This window comes from Wasmannia auropunctata, unplaced genomic scaffold, assembly GCF_000956235.1.
Source record: "Wasmannia auropunctata unplaced genomic scaffold, wasmannia.A_1.0 LD335400.1, whole genome shotgun sequence".
NCBI lineage: Eukaryota > Metazoa > Arthropoda > Insecta > Hymenoptera > Formicidae > Wasmannia > Wasmannia auropunctata.
In genome coordinates, this window is record NW_012027490.1 from 357,675 (window position 1) to 382,749 (window position 25,075).

The window sequence follows — 25,075 nt, forward strand, 5'->3', positions numbered from 1 at the left end:
TATCAAGGGACAAAAAAAATTCTATTTATAATAGAAGACGAAAACGAAAAAGCGGAGACAAAATAATTATAATATAAAAATAATTCCAAGAATTTATCTTTATTTACAAATGTAATTGTCATGATTTCGTTTGTGCTTTATACAGATGGCGAGGGTAAAAATATACGAGAATGGAAAAAAAAAATCTTAAAAAATAGAAATAAAAATGTAGGCAATAAGATATTTGTGGGAGAACGTATGAGAGAAAAAAAATTGAAAGAGTAAAACTCGTCGACGCGCAATGATAATATACTTATTGTTTGCGAATTAATGAACACTTTCAATAAAATCACTTTACCTAAACTTCCTCGTTGTTTTTTTTATTTTACAGTTTTGCGTACCGCAGAAAATTACTTCGTTACTGCTCTTCACTTTTACACGGGCGGCGCTTGCGTGTGTTGCAAACAGCCCTCGACATTCTCCGGCCAATCGCAGACATTCTCATTAGGATTAAAGACCAGATTCACAGGACAGGGCATGTGATGCTTGCGCTCGCCCTCGCACATATAGTACATCGTGCAATCATTCTTGTCCGCATGATAAGATATATGATTGTCTTCTTCGTCACACGACACTTCGTTCGCTACAAAATTTATTTTCATAATCAATTCTTCAATTATTCTTCACCTATCTTTTACAAGTTTCATTTTTTTTATCATTTTACTTACGATCCTTAGTAGTGTATTTTCCATTTCTCAAGTTACTTTCGTAAGGGCCATCGTATTCCAGCTTGACCTTGTAGCTTTGCAGCTCCTTCTTCATTGCTTTGATCAGCGGATATTTTCCTGCTCCGCAAGAGCCTCTGAAGTCGTCCATGTCAACTGACCAGATCATCACGCCTCCAAAGCCTTCTTCTTTAAGCCAAGTCATCTGTACAAAAATGTAGCTTAAGAAATGTATGTGTAAACATATGAGATATGTATAACCATTAATTCCCAAAGAATAATATATAATATTAGAATAAACCATAAATAGCTCAATAATGCCTTTGCGAGCTGACACGGACGTTAGTGTGTAATAATTTTTTACTGTTACAATATCATGCCACATACAAACTACGCGCCGCATATATTGTCGGTCTTGAAACACAGTTCTTACATGAGGCCAGAATCCACTGTAATGAAATTGTCAAACAATTTAATATATGCGACGCGCAGTTTGTATTGATATTAATAGTAAAAAATTATTACACACCAACATCCGTGTCGACTCGCAAAGGCGAATTATTGAACTATTTATGATTTATTCATTATACGAGCCTCAAATTCTTCTAGTTATATAATATTAAATATTCTTTTTAAAAATTTCAAAAATATATACGATTAAAGATATATACCTTGTTAATAAGACTTCTTTCGTCGTCGAATCCGACCCACTGATCGTCTCTATACGCAAATGGTACTTGCTGCTCACTATCCCATACTAGAGTCGTATTGTCTTCGTTTAAGAAACTGCAAACCTATTTACGAAATGTTCATTTAGATTTTTGGTCAGGCAATATAAGTAATATTAAAAATTATTATAAAACGTTCAATTATTCTGTTTAAATAAATATCGCTAAAAATTACTTCTCTTGAGTATTAAGAAGAAGGAATGTTACATTACCTCATAGTAAGACAAAAATCCGGATTCGTTGGTGAAGTTCCCCGCTACTCCACCACCAGACGCTGGTGCACCAATGTCGAATTTATCCTTGTCGACCAGCGTGAAGGATCTGCCATACGTTGGCATTCCGATCATGAGTTTTTCCTTTGGCGCTCCTTGTTTCACCCATTCCCGCGCGCTGTAATCCTAAAAAATCAAATACGGAAAATAGTCATAAAAGCTCAAAGAGATTGACTTGAGCATATGGACTTTTATTTACCACTGTCAGCTTTTTCTGATAGCTAGTAGCACTTTCTAAGGGATACAATGGACTGTTGTGACCGACTTGTCTCTCCCACTGACCATGGAAGTCATACGCCATCACGTTAATGAAGTCCAAATACTTAGATATTTCAGGGACGTCGTACCTAAAAAATAGACCTGTAATCATCTAACAAACTAAATATTCTTATATTATATATATTATAAAACTATATAATAAAAGATTATTTAATATTTAGTATACAAAGTACTGCGTTATATTTTTTATATTGCGTAAATTTTTATCAATCATGTTAATTGCAACATCTGTGAGATATTTACCCTGCGGCAATAGCTTCAAAACTCGCAGGTACCGCGGCTGATAGAATTAATTTTGGTTGACCGGAGCTCTTTGCTTCGCCTTCAAATGCAAGCCTAAGTTCCTTCAAAAGATTAACGTAGGCCGTTCGATCATCGGCTCCTCTGCAAAAAAATATTTCAGATTATATATACATTATATATATAATAAGATACATGTAAAGTAAAGGAAACCTCGGGTATTCCCAGTCAACATCCAATCCGTCGAATTTATATTCTCGCAAGAAATCGATAGCTTCATAGACAAATTGGTTCATCCGGAATGTATTACTAGTGAGTTCCTTGAATGGCGTCGAGCCGAATGCCCATCCTCCGATCGCAAGTAGAATCTGAAAATATCGTTTTGAAATTTAAGATAAATAAGATCCATTAACTTAATGCACAATAACACAATGGAAATTTGTTGAATTTGAAACACAACAATTTGATGACAAATACTTTAATGTCTGGATTCTTGTCACGAAGCGCGATCAGTCTCTTGTACATTTCAGCGTCTTTATCACTTCCTTCAGTAAGTAGATGATCCTTCAAAGTAGCAAACGCGTATACCACATGAGTACAGAGAGTCGGGTCGATGTCTTCCGGACTGAATCGTCCCATTCCCGGCCTTTTGTGCGACCAATTTGTTAGATAACAAATGGTTTGCGCTTCTCTCTCTGTAATTTATAAAAAGATTTTTACCAATGCGTTGCACAGTTAATCTTTGGCTATAAAAATTAATTTGTGACGCATATGATATTTTAATAATCTTAAACATTAAAGAAATAAATATACGTATCGATTGTATCGAAGAATATTTTATATAAGATATAATAGAAGTAAATTTTATAATTATAGCGATTTAATTTGAAAAAAATTACCTTGAATCGGAGTGTTAATGACAAGTGTAGACTTCTGAATTTTTTTCGATTTGTTGAGCACCTCCGAAACGGCAATCTTGTGAGGCTCCGGTTTCTTCACGATTGTCTCTGTGATGGTGGTAGCAACTGCCGTCCAGTCGACGTCCTTGGTGTTCGAACCTCGCGAAATACCCCTAAGTTCCTCCCTCATCGCGCCAATCAAAGGGTACCGAATGTTTCCACCGCAAACGGTGCCGTTGAAGTCATCCATGTCGATCGTCCATACCATCGCACCTCCGTAACCCTTGCTCTTCAACCAGTGCATTTTATTCCTCACGGACTTCTCATCGTCGAAACCAACCCACTGATCGTTGTACACCAGGTAGGGTACCTTCATCTCGTCATCCCAAACGTAAGCGGCACCGTTATGCAGCATCTCACAGATCTGATATTAGAGAATAATTTTAATTTCATTCGTAATTATAAATTTATTTTAATCAAATTTTTATTCTACAAATTTGTGATGTTTTCTAATCGAGTGGCGATGTAATAATTACAAATATTGCAATTTGTAGTATATAAATGTAGTGAATAAAAAATTAAATAAAAAATTGCAGCCTTAGTTAATAAATTCCCTGTAAAAGAGGGTTGGCACGGTACCTCGTAATATGCGAGGAAACCGGACTCCTTGGTGTATTCGCCCGCCTTTCCGCCACCACTAGCTGGGGAGTGTATACGGAAGTTGGCAGAATTCGAAAGGGTAAAAGATCGGCCGTACGTAGGCATGCCTATGATCAATTTTTCTTTCGGTGCTCCCAGCTTGACCCACATGGTAGCTGCATTGTCGACGCTCAATTGTTTCTGCCATTCCGAATCCAATGACGAGGAATACAACGGGGCGTTGTGACCGGTTTCTCTCTCCCATTTCCCGTGGAAGTCATAGGCCATGAGATTGATAAAGTCCAAGTAACTAAGTGGTTGAAAAAGTATACTTTCAGCCAAATATTTCTGCGTATCACGATTGAGATAAATATCGATAAAGCGAATGTGTCACACTTTGCACTTAAATTAAATCGCATGCCGAGAAATAGAAAACTAACGGTAGCATAAATTGATTTCGCTTAAGTTTGTTAATTTACTATAAAATAATGATAAAATATTATTTGTTTTGCATAATAAATAATAAATTAAAATATCACATGACAAATTAATAATCTCGTATTGTCTAATTTAATTTGTATTTAATTAGTTTTATATAAATTTAATAATTGTAATCGCATCTTTCAATGCAGAGTTGTTTAATTATTCATTTCTTGTGCTTTATTCATATATACCGTTTTACAAACATCCTATTACTTTCACCTGAAAAAATTGTTATACCTGGCAACTGCTGGCACGTCATATCCACTCTTAACGTTGTCAGGTCCAACTGGTACCGCAGCGGTTAGCAGAAGACGCGGTTTTTTCTTTTCTTGCGCCTCCGCCTCGAAAGCCTCACGCAGCTCTACGGGAAAACGATGAAAAGTGAATTCAAGCTGCAACGTGACGGACATACCGCGTGACGGTGCGCACGAAGAGTGGAAATGTCAAGTGCCGCGTCGCACATTGAACTCATGTAGATCCCATGTGGAAGATAAAACAATAGGCAATAACCGCCTTATCAAGATTGGCGTGCGTCTGACATTTCCAATCTCGGAGATTTCGCATTGTTGTTGCTCTTTCCGAGGCGAGTCTTTACCCTTCAGCAGGAGGACGTAGTTCTTCTTATCGTCTCCACCCTTCGGGTATTCCCAGTCGATGTCAAGGCCGTCGAAGTTTCTATCCCGCAGATACGGTATAGCGCTGTAGATGAACGTCTGTCGAGCGTATCTCGTCGAAGACACATCCTTGAATTTCTGCGTGCCAAAGGACCAGCCACCTAGATGAAACGGAAAATAGTGTCATAATTTCACTTAAACTTGCGTTTTACACAATTTTAGAGATCACGATAGATTATTACTTACCGATTGCAAGCAGGACTTTTAGGGACGGATTGGCTTTCTTAAGATTTACCACCTTCTCGTACAGACCGATCTTGCCGTCTTTCGTTTCGTCATTCGATTCGAAACTAGTTAGTTTATTCTTCTTCAGCCATCCGAAGGCGAAGATAACGTGGGTGCAGAGGTCAGGTTGAATGTCCTCCGGCAGGAATTTACCGATCTTCGTGCGATACTGGGACCAATTCGTGTAATAGCATACGAGCTGCGGGCGGAAAGGAGTAAAATTAATACAGAACATCTTTTATCTTTTATAATGTATATAACATGTTATCAAAATATATAATTAGACTTAAAAACTATTTGGTAGTTTATTGTGCTATTATATTTGTTAAAATACTTTTAATACTTTGCATTGATTGTGACAATATGATAATATTAAATATAATATCAAAATTAAAAAAAAATTATAAGATATATCTCAAATTCTTTTGTATATCACAAAGAATTAGAGAGTGAGATCTCGTTAACTCCAAGTAGTAAATCGAATCGACCTATTAAACAAATTACTTCGAGATACGCATCTTGAAGAAATCTTTACAGTCCAGCTTTACGATAATAACTAATTATTTTTTGAGAGCGTCGACTGTCGGTTGAACAACCTTCAAGCACGTAATTTCGTTAATTTGAGAAAAAGTAATTAACCGTACGAGAGATAGCCTCTTGGGAGAATGACGTAGATTTTACGCTCTGATAGTAACGTTTATCATCAATGTGAGTTGAACAGATGCTGTGACACTTACCTTGTAATCGTTTGTCTTGCCAGGCTGAAGCTCGTTCTTCGTGTTCTTATTGCTGACACGATTTCGCGTGACCTTGAACCTGTTGACACTGGCTGAGACCTCCTGATCGTTTGAGATCGACGGGGCGGAAGTCGTCGGCCTGCGGAATCTCTTTCTCGCGCCTGACGATACACATACAATCGCCGGATAATTACGTAAAATCGCTCCGATTCTCTTCCTACGGCGATTACGCAACGCCGTGCACGAATGTGCGTTTCAATGTTGCGTAAGATTTCGCGCTTACACGCATATACGACACGAAACTTCGAAAGGCAGGTGCCTTTCACCCGTTAGAATCGATTACTTTGGAACCGTTTTGCATATACATATATGACGCAATATCGACGACGAGGACTGAGAGAGCCCTTTTGCACTTTTTTAGGATATTGTATAATATGAGCTTGCGTAACCGGAAGGCCACATTTACTCGTGCGGCTAACAAATGCTCTTGATGAATCGCCCGCAATCTGCGCTTGTCGATAGATCGCTTCGGCCGATGAAAAAATTTATATAATCGAAACGCCGGTGGAGAAATTATTAACCGCCATGCTGAGGATTAAATATTTCGTATAAAAGGACGTTACATTATTGATCAATCGTCAATAACCGATCAACAATGAATAATATCGATAGAGACGGTTCTATTTCTCATTTGCTTCAAATGCGAAAACTGTCGCGATTTCTAGATCGGTTATTACGTAAAAAGTAAACGATGGGAATTAATGAATGCAGAAATTGTGGAGTACCTTCGGCGTGCTGAAGAAGGCCTAGAAGCAGTACCGCGAAGCAGACGAGCAGCAGCCTCCAAGTAGTTCTACTGGTCGACACCTGAAAGGAAAGCGAAAACGGAGATAGCGCAACAGAAACAGGTAAGTACAATGAGAGTTTAATGAGTTTAATGAACTCTCTATGTTAACGTAACTTTCAATCGAGAATCTCGCTGAAAATTTCTATATAAAATCAATTACATCAGGTTTATGTATAGTTAAACCTATAATGATGGCTTCTATATTTGTATGCGTGGCGTAACAATAAGTTCTGCCAGAAATTTTATCTTTATGGAGATAAAATTAGGTTTGGCTTAATTGTTTAAATAATAAAAATGTTAAAAAATTCATCCTCGCTGAACAGAGAATTCTTACTTCATTTCTTTCACTCTTGTTGGCAATTAATATTGAAAAATGTTTACACAACTTTATATTTTTTCTTTCTGGCGCATAACTATTCGTGCACGATAAGGTTAAAGACCCGCGACATGGTTTTCCAGGATTAGTTCATGCAGAATTATTCACATCGGCGTCGTGATTGGAGGGGAGAGAAATTCAGAATAGCGTATTCGCTCGTTAGTATACGCGATGTGTCTGATAAAGGCTACGGCGAAAGTCGTTCTGACAATCAATTACTAAGCGCTCGTGAATTATACTACAATAGCGACAAGGATCAATAATCTCTCCATTAAAGAACAATGTATCAATGACGGAATGGTGTAGAACGAGCTGACTGCAAACTTACGTCTCTCGCGGACAATTTGAGATTACGACAGAATTAAAAGGACTTGGAAACGATGTTAGAGCGCCGAAGATATATTTCATACTTTCGCACTTTTCTCTTTGCAACACAGATGTATATTTATCAATCGTATTTTTCAATTTCACGCCCCGGTTTCGTGATGCAATTGTAATTTGTTCTATTAACACGGATTAGAACGCTTGACCGACCGCGTGATTTACAAGTCGATTTTTTAAAAAAATATTTTATAGCATAATGCAACCACGCGCAATATTCTCGAAGCGTATGGAAAATTACATTCAAGGTGACGCTGATATAACGATGATACTTGTTCAGCCGCGATGACATATACATTGAGAAAAGATTCAACAGCTTTCGTTGGCATTCGAGAAATGCGAAAGTAGTTTGCGATTTAAACAATCCATTGCGAATAGTTGCATATACTTATGGAACTTTGTTGAGTGAGAAATGGATAAGTGAGTATCGAGAAAATATTCAAGAAAATTATGGGCATATATTCTATCTAAAATTGTATGTATTTTACCTAAAACCTACGAAGCGAGAAGATCATAATTTTTTTTAATTTACTGAATATACACGGAATCTTATACACACGGAATAAATCGCCTTACGATTTTTACTGTGAAAGTTACCAGTCGTTAAACGATATTAAAAAATATCTACGTCGATATTCAACATTGTACAGTTACATTATACAGTTTTACTCATCTTGCATTTAAGATAAAATACTAAGAATTTAAAGGCGCATTAGAATAATTACTCTCCAATACATGGTCATTGAAACAATGCAACGGTTCGTTCGCACGCTAATCGCGTTTTCACTCCTGGCTCGCGTGAGATCAAGATGGAAGTCACGCTTCATCGCGTTTTTTCGCAGGGTAGATCCTCACGCGGGATAAAATTCCGTGGAGCTCGTCGTCCTCGCTCGTATTAATTATTATTGCAAACGGCAAGAAAGCTGGCGAACAGAGCCGATCCTTTTTTCGAGGCCATGGCCGACCGGGACTCCGCGACGAGCGGATTTTTTTTTAACGGCATCCGTCTGACTCTATATTCCAGCCACGAGGCTGGAAAGTTCTTAACCTCGTGAACCCCCTCCCCCATTCCCCTCTCCGTCAAAGGACCGCAGAGATTGTCGTTGAATATCATTACGCGACACACGCGGCTTAATGATATTCAGCGCGGAGCGCGCGATCCCCGGCTTTTATATTGAACCGAGCCGCCGCGCCGCGCCGCGCCGCGCCGCGCCGCGTCGTTCCAATATGCCAAAGCGAAGTGAAACTTCTCTTCCCTGCGTTCCGCAAAGTGGCCGTTCCGCGCGATGCGGTTTATCGAGAGTGATTTTATCGGGGAGCTCTTCAGCGGCAACGTTTTTGCACCGCTTATAAATCGCTCGTGTCATTTGAAATTTCCATTCGCGCCTTCCTTTCGATTTTAAGATGCGACACGATTAAGTCTAGAATCTAGGCGAAATATTCCGCACGACTACGTGAGAGATCGTCACCTCCTCGAGACATCTACAACAAGTTTTTAATTCGCACCTCGCGACGTCGACGATAAAGAGAAAACGCAATTATGCCTTTAATCTTTCTGTTCCGATTTCACTTTGCATGAAGGTTTGCATTATACGAACAGAACTGGATTATCAATCATTGTATTGTTAGAGACGTTTCAAATCTAGTAAGATCTGGAACCAATATACAAATTAAATTTATTAATAGATGAGATTATAGAGATTACATGTAGAATTTTGCACATAATTGTCGATTAAAATATCTTCTTTATTTGTAATGATTTTTTTTAACTACAGCAAATAAGAAAATATTTTTATTTTATTTTTATTTAATTGGTGAAAGTTTAGGAACGCTTTATCATCTATAATCTATATCTTCGCAATGATTGAACATCAAATTGGCTAAAAGGCCTATCTGTATCAATTATTAATTTTTATTTATTATTAGTTTTATAATTATGATTGAGGTAGAAGTCTCATTCTACTCTACGTAAGATAACTTCTAAGATACCATGTACATTTCATATGTGTTTCTTAGCATCATTTATCTTCCATGAATGTCATTGCAAACGCGAGTAACGAGTATCCGCGATCCACATTCTCTCCGCTCACTCGTACTTCCTCACCGCGCACTACACAATGGCATCATCAAATGAAAAATTACCCGCCCCCTTTCTTGTTTATTTTTTTGTCGTTTTATTGCCCATTGTCGCCTCGCGTATTATCACTAAGCGTCACAAAATGCGCTCGCTCGCTTTTAACGTGGGAGCGACTCCACGTTATACTTCTAGACCGACAATCATTAGCACGGTTATTAATTAATCAGATGCACAGCGAAGATTAACGTCGCGCGTCTAGCTTCAGGAAGAGGCGTTCCTCGCGCATCTAACGCAATTTGCATACAAGTGCAGCTCGTGCGAGTCGTGCATTTCAACTAGCAGTCGTTGTTGCAACTAGCACGATGAATGACGATGGGCTCAACGTGTTTAAAATTCTTAAAAATAAAATATTGTTGTCTGCAAAACGATAAGTGTGAAACAACAACGTAAGTGTTGTAAAGGAAAAAATATACTTTTAGTTAGAACATTCGAGAGACCTTCGAGATTTACAAAAATTTACAAATAATATTCAAAACGATTCGAGAGATTTTCGAAGTGATTCCAAGCAATTCCAAGCGTCTTGAGACTATCAGTTGCAACTCTCTCGTTGCATCGTCTCGTCGCTGCATTGTGTCGTCGTGTTGTCGTCGGTGGCTGGCTGGCTGGCTGACTAGCTGGCTAGCCGGCTGGCTGGCTGGCTGTGCACGTCGACTTGCGTGGAGAGAGCGAGAGATTTCTATGCCGGACTTTTAGAACGAGCGGCTCCTATTGCCACGGTGCACGACTCCCTCGTGTTATATAGCCAGTCAAGTATCCGTGACTTGGCAGGATGATAATTTCCAACGTTCCCCTTACACGTCTACCCGCGCGCGCGCATTCGCTGTACGCCGGCGGATGCGAGGCAATCCGATGTAAATCTTAAGGGATATGCCCGAGATGTTTAAATCGTGGTATCGGGTTTCTTCGACCTCTTCTTGGGAGAGGATGGGACGCGCGAGCACGAAGCTAGCGAGATTCTTATTAGATTTGCCGTGAGTAGAAGAGTATTTTCCAAGTCCTTGTCCAATCAGATTCTTCTTTTATGAGAAAGCATATTTTTAGGCACTCTTACGTAGAGAAATTTAAACAAACGTATCTTTTGCGACAATCGAATTGTATTTTGCACAAATTTGAAATTTATTTTCACACAAAGTGAAAGTGCGGGCTCAAGTAATCTTATTAAATATGTCATGTATTGTTAGCATTAGAAATAGCAGTTAATGTGAATTTTTGTCGGGTCTTTTTTTTCTTCTTTTAATTCTTTTCCTTTTCTATTTCTGACAAAACTAAGTTTTTTCTTATCTTTGCATAATATCTAAAAATATTTTAATACAAGTATTTCAACAGTACGATAAATTTTTATCTGATATTACTTTCCTGTTGATCGCTAGACGTGTGGGTCGACTGTACAGATTTAAATCTTTAACGTAAGTATCTTTGATCCCGTTCAATTCAATAGTGTTGCATGACATTGCAAATTTCTTACATTCTTACGATAGATTTGTTCGTGCATAGCAATTTTAGCGTAAATTGTAACATTATCATTACCATCAGAAAATATCTTTATAATACATCAATATGAATTATTAAAGTATTAATGTAACTTTTTAATATTTGATTTAAGATATGATTTTAAGTCACGCTATAAAATAAGTACAATAAGTATACGAAAATAACATATTTTTCAGTAAAAGTTTGCTCACACTTTACATTAATCCGTGCATATTATTAAAAAGTTAATCCAACATTTAACCTTCAACTTAAAGAGTTTTATTTTCTTTTAATGCAACAGTGATCATAAAAGTGCAATTTTATAGCTTGTTGTTTAAGCTAAAATAGCATTTTATTAATTACTTGACCAATTCGCTATCAAAAGTAACAATGTTTAAACGTACATATTTTAAAATTCTCGCTTTTTCTCATTGATATTCTTACGGCGGTATAATTATTTATCACAATTACAAATACATTTAATAAGATATAAGCTAAGCAGTCAAACTCGATTTGCGAAAGATCAGACTTCAGTGTCATTTCGTCACGCACGATCAGGTCCCTCAATCTTTCTAACAGCTTGATAAAAGACGGAAACATGTAATTCCTCTATTAGGTATAAGGTGTTCTGTGATAGTAAATTTTCAAATAGAATGCAAGCATGTGTTAAACTCATTTGTGCTCAATGCATGCTTACAATTCCAAAGAAACTAATAAAGTTTTTAGCAGTTAAAATCAAGAAGTTATTCAGAATAAGCGATTGGTATTTTTCTACATATCAAGAATATAATTTTTCAAACAGAATAATATGTATGATATAAAGAATACGTGTTTTTTTTTAATCAGCTATAAGGATTGATTTATTATACCTACATTTATAACTGACTTTAAAGCTCAATTATATCTACTTCTTGTTTTTAACATATTTTATAGATTGGACAAAAATTTATTTATTAACAAAGTGAAACTGATACGTAATTCCGTCTCCACAATTTTCGATAAATACGCAAAAATGATCTTGGATGTGATTATTTGCGATCGTAAAACAATGACGAGATCGACGTAAAGCAAACTTTCGTGTCTACAGAAGATTGAAATACACACCGGATTCAATCCCCGTTATTTCGCCGATTAGCATCTGAAATTGTTGTGAAAACCAACGAGGTTCGCATTACGTCGCGGAATCGTCCTCGTTCTGGTTTCGTTCGAGATTCGATGTGCTGATCGCCAAGTGTGCAGGATGCAGGCGCGAGTCCTGTTGGTCGATTTTGCGGCAGATTCTAGATCAACGGGATCGTCCATCCGTGAAAATTTCACTGACGTTTCTTCGCTTCTGTACGCGCGTATACGCGTACGCGACTACGCGTACGCAGTTCGGGATTTTCGAAAGTTATCCGTCGTAAAGGTACGACCTGTCTAATTGTTGATTCACCGCCAACGAGAGAAATCGATTCTCAGCGTCGCCTATTAAGAGGGAAATGCAATTATGTTGACAATTATGCACCGCGGCCACTCACAATACCCGTTTTCCCTTTTGCCTGTCTCGCAGACGACATAAACCCGCGTATTGCTGCCTACTAATTTTCATTACAATAGCATGTGATTGTGCAATTGATTAAGTGGTGCCAGTGGTGAATGAGAGTGGTCAAGAATATTATATCTCTTCAACGAATAATAATACAATGATAGCTTGCGGTCTAGAGTCAGTGCTTTGATTACAATTAGCTAATTATTGAACACGCAACGCTGCGTCCTATTAAACATTGTATATTCAACATAAGAGTTAAATTATTGTGAGTAACAAATTATTACGTTAAGAATTAGATAATCCAGAATTCGATGCGTGAGTCATACAATTTTACGCGCAGCGGTGGAAGCGGGGAGTACCGTTGAGAGATACGACAACGAATCCATTCCTTACCGATTTATACTGAGTGTGCTAGGCTTTCTTTTTAACCACGCAGTGCTGCCTCGTTACATTTACCTGGTTTACACTCGAGCGCTCTCGTTCAGTTAGCTTCGCATACTCTTAACTTTGCTGCCCTTAGCGATCGTACAATAAATTTCATGCGACCTACTTAACATTTTAGATATTCTTTCCGTTCTAACGTATAAATTTAAGAAAAATAACTGATTATTTAAATACGTATCGTGTGCATCTGTAACGATTCAATTTGCATACTAAAATTATTCACGTGATTAAAATAATTAAACAGAAAATTAATAAAGAAGTGTTAAATATTACTTTCACAAATAAAAACGATTTGACTTGAACTTCTAAAATTAATTTAAAAACTTGATTTATACAATTTTAATAAATGTAATCTTAACTTACATAATCTCTGCACTAATTTATATAATCTCTTTGTTTTGAGAGTCAAATGTGTCGTCTCCTTACATCATTATAATTTCTATGTATTTTGACTTAAATATATTCTCTAATATTGCACATTTTATATAATTCTAATAGCAAATTTCTCTCGTAATAGATGCTTTCTGGTATATCTTAATATTATTTTCCGTGGCGTCAAGCTTTCTTATTTCTGCTCGAATTCCGGAACGTCCTGAGCACATTCCTTATTGAATTACTGTCGTCGACCTCTCGCGTAGAACAGAAACGTTTCCGCCATACAGTCATAAGCACGATGACTGCAGCTATTAATACGACCGCTTCATCAGCGACTACAAATTTGAGTTATTTGATCTATGTATGTCTGCCTCAGTTTCAACTCGTGAATTTCTTTACATATTGTAAAGCGGAAGCGAAGATAAATCACTCTTAAATATGAAGCAAAAATATAAATTTATTTAATGCATAGTTTTATATAATATTTTTATAAAATGTAAATGTCGTAAAATCCTTCTTTAAAAAAAATTTGATTACGTATTTATGCAACTTATCAACGTGCAAATAATAATGTGCGTTTTACCATAAACGCACTTGCCGTAATGTTCTTTTGCATTTGATTGCATTTTAATGAAATACATCCTTGATAAGATCTATTTTTCCTTTCACACAGAGGTATACTTCTTTATAGGTCATAATCAATTTATCAAAAATTGAGAATTACAAATTTTCATACTTATGTGATCCGTTCACAATATCCTTCGTATTTCTTGGCCATTTTCAACTTTCAAGCGCTCCCGCGCTTGCCATAGAATTCCCAATGTGCATTCCACATCGAATTACTCTCGTACTCAAGACTGCGTCGTATCGTAAGTTTCCGTCATGTGCTTCGCGGCTTCCCTTCTTCACGCGTTCCACTGCGCTTACGTTTTACCTCCTTTGTATAGCTCTCGAGAGCCTTGCGCTCCTTTTTCCTCTTCGCGATCTCCATTCTTTTTCACCGTGCCCGCCTCCGATATGTTTTCCAGCCTCGTTACACTACTCGTTATTGTGGTCTTTGCAATCGATCGAAGATTAAATTCAGAAGTCATCGAGATGCAGAATATACGCTAAGAAGATGAAATGAAGAGATGACAGTCATGCGTCATTACGTGTGCATTCATTGACAAAGATAATTGCATATTTCGCTTTCTTTCTCTACTGTTTTCGCTTTTCTCTACGTGTATTTAACACTAAATTCTTACAAATATGTCAATAACAAGTATTAAGATATCTTCAAATAAATACGTCGCATCTTAATCTGTTTACCTTATAGAATGTAGGTCTGCGGAGATGACACAGTTACTGCTGTATGGTGGCAGGAATCGAGCGAAAGCTTATATTCATTCGATGCGTAAAGCTAAAACACGATTTTCAACCGACGCGTTTCTTCTTACCGGTTGTAAATAATTTTTTTGTTGCCGAGATTCAGCGCTAGCCTGTTAGACTTTCTAGGCAGCGACTGCATATCTAACTCACAGTGGAAATCAAAGTCATGCAAAATTATTCCTCGTGCGTACACGCACCAAGAATTATATATATAAGTCGAATATTGACATTTTTACACGCCAATTTTTAAAGTTTCTAATGTTTTCTTTAAAAAACATTGCAACAGACCATATTATTTATTATAATTAATTTTTAATAAAATATTACAAGAAAAAGTTCAATCTAATTTCAATGAGAATGAAGGGAAAGTCTCCTCATCCTTAAATTATTAAAAATATAAAATTTCACTGTTTATTTAAATCGGTAGAATTAATAGTAATATTTCAATATCAAAAGTAATTTTAATACTAACATTTAACAGTGTTCAGTATCTTATTATTAAAGCAACCATCGTTTTTCTTAGCATTCAAAAAGGCATCCGATAATCTTGGATAAAGAAACATTTTTCTTTAATCGTCCCAAGGATTATCTAGGAGAGAAAAATATAATTACCGCGCTACTGCATTATGTATTCTTCCTTACGAAGGATTCTCTGTCCTCGCTCTGCATATTACGATCCACGTAAACATGCAAATCACAGAATTTTATGCAGATTTGCTGACGTCCTTATACATACGTAATATTCTTTATACGGTGTTTCATCGGTACCAACGGCACCGATGTGTCGCATCCGCGAAAACATAACGGCTAAAAAATTAATCTCGCGTGTCGGCGGCAATAATATCAGGGTCCGATCGTGAGGAGAACGGCGAAGGTCTGCGACAATTAAATGTAAATCGCTGCTTGATTTGTCAGGATGACAGAACGGCGTGCCGTTCATGATGTTTTACAATCGCGCCGAGCAATAATTCTCGTCGCGTCAGGCCGATTATGAAAACTTGAAAGGCGAGGCTCTCCCGCCGCTACGGCGCGTACATACCCGACGTATTAACGGTAATTTGCGCGTTGCACGCTGATGTAATAATTACTAGAAGTGCCGTACACGAGAAGCGTACCCTAATGATATTCTTCTTCTTTTTCTTCTTCTTCTTCTTATTAGGTACTCGCCGCGACCTTAGAACGTTCACCTTCAATCTTTATTTCGGCATGCAATGATATGCGGTTTAGCTACGACTAATTATTATCTTTCTTCACATACCTATATATCAGCGTTAATTTATGCGTACTTGTAAAATCATGCCGAAGTTAACAACTGTACGTATCTCATATATATCTTGTAATTTTATATCTTATAGAATATAGTTCCACAGCTTGTTAGAAAAAGCTATAGATATTATTTTTTTGTTAGCAATTCTAATGATTCTTTGCCATATTGCCATTGCAAATTCTATTTGGTACGACTAAATCTATTATATTATTCTCAGTCTAAATATAATATGTATTTTTTATGCGTGAAAGTATCTCTCTCGCTATGAAAACAAATATTTATTCTAATAACTTAATTAAGCAAACGAGGTCGCAGCTAGCAATTAGCTATAATCTCAGCGCCTGTCGATTCCTTCTACTTTCACTTAAGTTTAAATTTTGTGTACAGAGCAAATTTTTTTTAATTATAAAACGAGGTTGCGGATTTATTAGCTAACAATTAATATTTAATCTAAAAACAGGTGAAAACTTGATTTGTCTTAACTTTGTCACTAACTATTCCGCTTTTGTTTTGCAATTATGCTGTACATTTTCTATGTAATTTATATATTACATTATATTATCTTAAATAAGTTTTTTAATCTAGTTAGCAATAAAAGAAAGTCACACAGTTTTTTAAATTAAAATCTATAAAAATTTTTCATTCTGCTATGAGCAATTTGCAGCCCTCGTAAAAATAAACTACTAGTGCAGTGAAAACACTACTTAAATGTAATAGTGTCACTGCTATGAGAGAGGGATTCTATGATAAAAACAACGAATATATACGTGACACGATAAATAATTTTGCTAAATTATATGAATTATACGAGCTATTATCAAATTATAATGATGTTATAAACATCTGGCATTATGCAAAATATTGGCTCACGTCTTTGTAGCCGCGACATGCAAATACCTACGTTGCAACGTTCTAAGATTTTTATTATATCCGCATCGATACATGATCGTCCATTTTTCCACACGGTTTCCTCATTCCCTAGTTTAGTGCTCACCCTATCATATAATTAGAACACGAGGATCACCGTGCAATCACATTGGCGTAATGCGGCCGATAATGCCGTATCTGTCATCCGTTGCAACAATATAAATTACGGGCACGCGTTAAACTTTTTACACTCGGTAAGAGGAGGTAATCGCGCTCATTAACAGCCAATTAACATTTAACCCGGAGTTCAGGTGAAAGTGCCAGCGGTGAAAAAAAAAAGAAACTATCTATTATTCGTCTAATCATTTCCGTTAGTTCGTACGTTCAGTGGTTACGCCGAACTTTCCCAAAGTACAATCTATATTCTTAACGTTTCTCACGGTTCAACAATTTGTTCCCCGTTTTTTTTTCAGAAACTTTCCAATTAAATGGTATTCCGTTGATATGCTAAAAGCATTTAAACGTTATTTGCAATTATATTTTTGTTTAATTGATCTTATCAAAGTGAAATAATAATTGAAACATTCAATTGGATTAGGAATAGAAATTTGAAATAAATTGTTGACAGTATATCGATGTTTTGCACAGTCTTCGCCGCAATTGCACTGCTTACACATGTAATGCTTGCCTCTATAACACTTCGCATGCGATTTCGCCGCTTTTTTTCATTCCGTTCGCGAAACTTCTCTAATCGCTCGCTCGTGGCCCATTATTACACCTTATTAGAATAAAAATGCATTGCTTCACAACACATTAACGTAATTATTCGCTTATCAGTTGAAGATCGATCTTCCTTTCTCACAATATTTGCCCATAGTATAATTGCAATCCTATCTCTTGCGACTCGAAACAGCGGGCAATTCTCATTTTTCCCATGAGCAAAGCGTGCGCTTTGTTCCGACATGCATGTGCTCGTGTAACATTTATATAGAGTGTCTTCAAGATCTCATATCTTGTAATGAGACAAATATTTAGAATAAATTAATGACTTTCAGCTGGAATATTTTTGTAATATATTTATTTTCGTTCACTGAACTAACGCAAATTGCTTTGCAATAAGTGATGGAATGATATAAATTGACAAAAACAAAGAACATCTTAGTATTGCTTTAATTGTTTCGTATAATATAATTTTTGCATAGTTATTTTATATAAAATTTAGGTCGTCTTTCTTAAAACAACACAAAAAACATAATATATATGTCACCTTAATATTAAGAACTTTTTAACTATATTTTCTAATATAAAATAAATAATTTCTAAATATAAACATTTTTACTTTAAGTAGCTCTTTGTAAATGTCATGTAATGTTCGTTATTCCGTTCGTTATGCGCAGAGTTTGCGGCGCGATGCTGTGAGAATAATGAAGAAAACAACGCCTGGAAAGGCGCGGTACATTGAGCAACCTAAAAAAAACAGCACGTAGCGACGAATTTCACTTTCCAAGTTAATTAACCTTGAATGACGTATGAGATATCAATCTACGTACTTTCGTAAGAAAATTCGAATACACACAATTTCTTCTTCTCCATAGATCAAATTAGAAAACGTCTACGTGCGAATTGAATTTTTCCAAACAATTTCTTTTTCATGTTTTTTTTTATCGATTGAAGCCAGTCGATATCTTTACGCGAATAAGAATTCGCATATCGTGCCGGCAAATATTCTGACGATTTCCTGTTTTGCATACGTTTAGCGATTGGAAATGCTTTCGACGCCAAAACAGGATTGCTATCCTTCTCGGACACAGTTGCTACTTTTTAAAAAGAGTCCCGCGCGTTTCTAAACATTCTCCACCAATTCCCATCGCCATCCTTGGATATTGAGATCTAAATAACTTTGTTATACCTCCGAAGATCCTAATTTCAGAATCGCGCCGGTGGTAATCTACACAATACATGCTGCGCTGGGGGCTTACATAAAGGCAACCTGTTAAACACGTCGCGCCCGGACGCGTTTTAACCTGGAAACAATCCGGTACCGAGCAAAAAATCCGCTCTTGTCGGAGCCAATTCGCCGCGTGTGTCCACATAGTGATGGGATCGAAACTTTCGCCGATATACCGAGACTCGAGAGACGAAAGCGTCTTGTAAAAAAAAAAATACATCTACTGTGGTGGATACAACGCGTTCAACCCTTAACAGAACCGATTATTATACATTCATAATAATAATTAGTTTATATGCAGTAGCTAATTCGGCTAATTATAAGGCGATATAGACCTCACACATTGTAGACCGAATATAAAAATGCGAGCGCGCCAAGTACTTCCGACTTATGGAACTACTTTGCCGTTATTCTTTATCACTAATTATAGCTAGTTTGAGAGCGGAACCGATTTGTTTTAAAATTTCAAACCGGCGCGACGCGGCGCGGTGTCGGCGTCAGCCCGTCACTATACGCACGTCTCGTCTCGATGCGTGCGTATCGATTCGTTTCCAGGCTACGCACGTTCGCAAACCGTTTTCACCTGACTTCCGCCGGAGGGGCTTTCGGTGATCCGCGCGCGGTTGTCGTGCGCTTATGAAACTTCCACTGGTTTCCTGCTACGGGACATATTGCTGATTTGTGGAGGACAGCTTATACTGACTTCCTATCTCTTTTCCTCCTCGACGTCAATCTATCACGAGAAGCGCAATGACTTGCTATTAACGAAATTAAATTTTCAATTGCATATAATTATATGCGTTAACTATTTGTAATAGTTCTTTAGTGTTTTTAATTTGCCGCTCAATAATTCTAATTTTATTTCATCATTTTTCAAACACGTCTGATAGTTAGATATAAAATAATATCTGCATATTTTGCTGTTTAATTTGATTTTTAGTATTGCGTTTAATATTGATAAAATAAATTGCACGATGTTTTTTGATTAATTAGTCCGCATTGATTTTCTTCTTGAGCACTTTATTCACGTATGTTAATAAGAATTAAAAAGGTTTCATTTTCTTTAGGCAGAGATACAAGCGTATGTAGGTTACGTTGGAAAGCAGCAGAGTTGAACGTTGTGAGCTACGTAATTGAACCGCCGTTTCCACGCCGTTTTATACCTTTTCTCTCATCGTAGATATTATTGTTCCACTTGTCATTGTAATTCCGTTATTATCACGAAGGCCTCTCATTTTCATAATTCCAGCGCGAGTGGACGTTAAATCTTTTATCTTGCATTAAAACTGTCATTTCTCGTATTTTATATTTAATGACGAATCATTCTCGATTATAAATTTAAATCAATTAATAAAATTCTTAGCTCCCGTTGTGGTAATTTTAGAGAAAATATTTTCTTTGCATAAATATTTCTTTCCACAAATAATACGCGTTTCAATTTTCTAAAAGTTTCTCTCTTCTTCGAGTTCTCTTGTTTTTATGGTTTATAATTCTTTCTAGAATTTTTTTTCTTCGCTCTTCCAATAATCTGTTCGGTTCCACGCATCCTTTCACTTCCAGCAGATTTTGTATGTTATGTGCGCTCGCGCTTATGAAATTTTCACCGGTTTCCCATGCGAAAAACACGATAAGTCGTATACTACCGTGGGTGGCCTGGATATGCTTCCTTTTTTTCACGTCCTCGCGCTAACATTCCTTCTTCAATGCAGCTTTATATTCTCGAGACAATGTCTACGCCTGTCCTCTCACCTCACTTCCGGTGGAAAAGATTTCAAACGTGCACGCGTGTTAGCAGCATAGACTTTATCTACTGAGGGAATAATTAAAAATATTCGCCATTGCATAGTTTTGCAAGAGTGACTCTTATTTTAATAACATCAGATAATGAGATTTTTAAGTATTAATAGAGATGTAGAAAATATTTTTTCTTTAACAAACGATTAAAACGTTGAGTTTATCTTTATCATCATCATCATCATCTGCGACAATTCTCGAAATTATTTAGATGTCAATTGCACATTGTTAGGCGCTTTTCTTCCACACAAATAACTAAAGAATTATCTCACACATTAATTACGTGTCGTTACTTTTCCGTTCTAATGTTTTGAGCACCTGTTTTGGTCGCACAGTCTGACATCGGTAAAATTTGAGATAAATAATGGCGCATGATGCGACGTACGCCGTCGCGTAACCTCGCGGAAAAGAATCGCGATAGAAAGCCGGTGGAATCCGGTCGAATTTCTATCGAAGCCCACCCCGAGGTACCTACCTGTGCGTACGTTCACTCGCGCCGAGTCGCTAACAGTGCGAAACGTGTGTGTCGCCCGGTTCTTTGCCCCCCCCCCCGCCCCGTGCGATTAAATTATATTTTATACCGCCGGCGATTCCGCGCACACAAATTTCTCGCATTCTCGGCTCTTAACGCGGCGGGATAATTTTCTCGAGAGATTTCGCCGAATCCCATATCTCTCGAATCTGCATACCTAGATACCACGAAGTGCCTGCAGCGCGTAACAAACGTCCCGCTTATACCTTTGAGATTGTGCTTGCTGCGAGGTGAACAGCATTATGTCGCGTTTTTAAGAATCAGTTCAACGTTCGATAAACACAAGTACGCAAATGTTATACTTATAGAATCGTGTTCGAGACAAATAGAAAACGTGAGTGTTGCGCCTAACAAGAAGATTGATACTAATGTTATCGCGACTATCTTGTAAAAGCTTTATAGAGCTTTATCTTTCCACTAAGAAATCTACCTGTAGCTCGCATACATCAAAACACGTTCGAAACGATTTCGGAATAATCGGGACGTCGCCGTAATAACGGAGGTATGAATGTCAAAGTGTTGCGACGGCAAAATGTTGTAAAACTCGATTCTCGGAAATTTCACCTGTAGATGTAACAGAAAAAAAAAGTGGATCCGTTCCTTGTTCTTTCCTTACCGTTATACCGGTTGATCACGATTAACGACGCTCATTAATAATTCAGCGTGATCCATTGCATCCCGTGATCGCGACGAAGGTACCAGAGAATTTCAAATCGTTTGACTGAAGTTATATCCCTCTCGTATTAAGAATAAATAAACGAAACGCGCGCGAGCCTTGACAAATATTCGATGGTTATTTTTCGCTATTTTGTGAATAAAACGTTAATATATATTTCTGAAAGAAACAAAGTTGCTGCAGCAGTTTTATTTAACGTTAGCACCTACTTTTATGATGTTTAACTCGATATCTCAGGGCGTGGCAGGATGAGATAGAAAGTTGCAACGTGTATGACAGATCTCTAACTCCGTATAATGGTTGCGAGGCGACGCGACGTTTTAAAGTTATAATTGTCAAATAAAATATTGTACGAAGCATTATATGTTAATATTATAAAAAAAACAAAGGTATGACATAATCACGTAAGTCATAAGTCGTTTAATTGGGCTCGAAGCAAGGGAAGGAATCTATTATAATTGTATGATGTCACTTGAAATGGAAAACAAAGTGGAAAAAGTGAAAAGCGAAAAGATGTTCTCTGAACGATTCAATAACAACCTTCGCAGATTTGCGCTTTTGCAGCGCGCGAACAGGTGCATCCTGTTTAACGTAACGACACGTAAAAGTAACGAAACGATCGCGATAAGATGTACATCCATTTTTTATGCATCCGTTCGCGTATATCCATAGCGAAGAGGTCCGCCTACGCGCGTCACGCGTTCACTCGGTGATTTCGATGCCGCCGTATGGCAAGGATTTATATCGTTACACCAACAACAAAAAATTACACCGACGAGGTCGTCGCACGACGAAAGTGAGAGGACTCGCAGGTATAACCCGGAAGGACAGAACAAGTTCTCTCAGATCTCCACCGAAAGTCCCGACGGTATGTGTGTGTATGTGTGCAATGCGGACGCGTAGATACCTGTCGCAGAATCATTGCTGTATCCGATATGTCGATACTATGGTTCAAGTGGATAGATTTTTACGCGAATGACGCGATTCGCTTAAGAATTTAAATAGCGATATTTATCAACATAATATGAAGCTATTTGTAATTATATAATGATAATTTTCACTTAGGCACCAATGCCCAACAAAGCATTCTCAACAATTTTATTTTTTTATTATTATTTTTACAAATTCTTACGCTAACTCACATTAATTAATTAATTATTATTATCAGATAAAAATAACTTTGTTAGCCTTGTTATAACATATCTAAAGTTGTAACCTTTACAAGAATACTAATAAATTGCTTGATAAATAAGCAAAAAAAATTGGCGTATGCTTTAATTTACTATACTATAAAAAATATGCAGACGTGCAGGTAAATTTTAATAAAGATATTTTTCTTATACAATAGCAAAATAATTTCTTTCGAATTGTATTATGAAGACAATTATAATTATAAAACGTTAGAAATTTACTTAAACAATGGAGATATTGCAAGCATCAACAATTTTATCGACTATTTTATTTGTAGCGAGTTTGTTAGCTCAACAGTGCGTATTCACCGTCACAAACGTTTACCGATTTGAAATTCGTCAATTAGATTCGTCGGCGAAAATATTATCGATGATTTAAAGCTTTGACTATATAAATACTTATATAGTCAAAGATTTAAAGTGTATATTTAAATATGTGACAAATGCACAAATTGATCTATCAAATTGGCGCGGCGCCCTAATAAATGACACAGGCCAGCGATCGCGATTTCAAGCGGCCGTCTTAATTCTACACTCGCGTAACGAACTTTTTTCGGGACCGGTTCCATGGTGGTCTCGCATAAATCCACGCGTGATGTAATAACTCCGTCGTGCAAGATCAGACGGCTCGAAAACGGAGCTGCGTGGAAAGGAAAAACACGTCAGACACGGGATATCCGATCGCGAATATCTCTTCGTTGCGCGGTAAAACGATTTCGACGGTCTCTCTATACTGAACGCGGTATATCGCGAAATTGGAGCAAATCGTTCGGACGATCTCTCTCTCTTTCTCCGTCGAAGATTCCTGACAGATCTAGGCGATCGAGATAAATTGCCAGCCAAGAAACTGTCTTACCTAATGTGCGCAAATTGATGTAAATAGGATTGGTTTAGAAAATTACTGTCTCTAATCGACAAAAAAATTGATTAAATTGACATGATCAATTTAATTACATGATCATTTAAATAATCGTGTTAAATTTAATAAATTTTTTGTCGACGGACATTGTAAAGAAAGTATGGAACAATAATAATTTTCCACTTCTTAACTCACTTTGTTTTTTAGTTACATTATGTAAAAGTTACGCCATAAAAATAGAAACAAAACTGTACTCACCATGATTGCTCCAATTACTCAAAACAACAACAACAACAACGGTCCGTGACTCGTAGCACCGTGCGAGAGCAGAGAACCGACGAAAGATCCTCCGGGCAGCGTCTTATTAATGAAAAAACAGTACAAACGGAGAGTAAACTCAACAACGCGATAGAATTGCCGGCAGATCGGAAAGAGAAAGAGAAAAAAAAAGAGGGATCTCGATTATTGATACAAATCAATGATCGAGGATCCGCCGCCGCATGATCGGGGAACTGTCACTGACAGCAGTTCGGGAAACACTGACTGGTGTGGCGAACAAGCCTACTGTCATTCTCTCTTTCTCTCTCTCTCTCTCTCTCTCTCTCTCTCTCTCTCTCTCTCTCTTACTCACTTGCTCTCTTTCATTTTCCCTCTCTCTAGTCGTATTGCTCTCTCTCTTTCTCCCTCCCCCTTCTCTCTTTTTGCCAACCTCCCTCTTCTTCCTTGAACGGAGAGTACACTCTCTCTTCCTTGCACACTTTGTACAATTTCGCAGCACACCTCTAGTGACGGCGGCAAAGTAACGATGACAAAGATATTACAGCTACGACAAAAGCGAAATGATAATGTCTACGACGAAAACGTTGACGTATATTAGCGCTTTTGGCGTGACAACGATAGCAATTAAAGCCGCCTTTCATTTTGCATATAGTAAGCGATAGCGTGCGCTATAGCTGAAACTGATACGCACGGGATGCAAAAAATATTAAAGAAAAGTCATTACTATGATATTTCTTGACAACGTTATTTTTTGACAATCATATCGCGGAATATCCAGAAATTATTAATCTAATAATTTTAAGACAGTATGTTTGATGTATGTGTATCTTGCCTAAAGCTAACAAAATTAATAATTT

At 37.2% G+C, this 25,075-nt stretch overlaps 1 protein-coding gene across 1 annotated transcript; it reads right to left on the reverse strand.

Annotated features, from left to right (window-relative positions):
* Positions 1-83: 83 nt before the first annotated feature.
* On the reverse strand, positions 84-24,474 carry LOC105457050 (probable chitinase 3). The gene is made up of 16 exons (XM_011701477.1): positions 24,198-24,474; positions 6,666-6,747; positions 5,881-6,041; positions 5,105-5,342; positions 4,840-5,019; positions 4,482-4,605; positions 3,762-4,071; positions 3,123-3,546; positions 2,701-2,918; positions 2,437-2,591; positions 2,227-2,367; positions 1,904-2,051; positions 1,645-1,830; positions 1,376-1,498; positions 708-909; positions 84-622 (listed from the first exon to the last, which is right to left on the reverse strand). Exons 1-16 carry the CDS (start codon positions 24,198-24,200, stop codon positions 414-416), a joined length of 2,904 nt encoding a protein of 967 aa, XP_011699779.1. The 5' UTR covers positions 24,201-24,474; the 3' UTR covers positions 84-413.
* Positions 24,475-25,075: the final 601 nt, after the last annotated feature.

What these genes read in the sequence shown, in the direction of transcription:
- LOC105457050 (XM_011701477.1), bottom strand. An exon ending in GTTTCCTCGCATATTACGAG is followed by an intron (nt 3,547 to 3,761) that starts GTACCGTGCCAA and finishes CTCTAATATCAG; the next exon opens with ATCTGTGAGATGCTGCATAA. An exon ending in AAAATACACTACTAAGGATC is followed by an intron (nt 623 to 707) that starts GTAAGTAAAATG and finishes TAAATTTTGTAG; the next exon opens with CGAACGAAGTGTCGTGTGAC.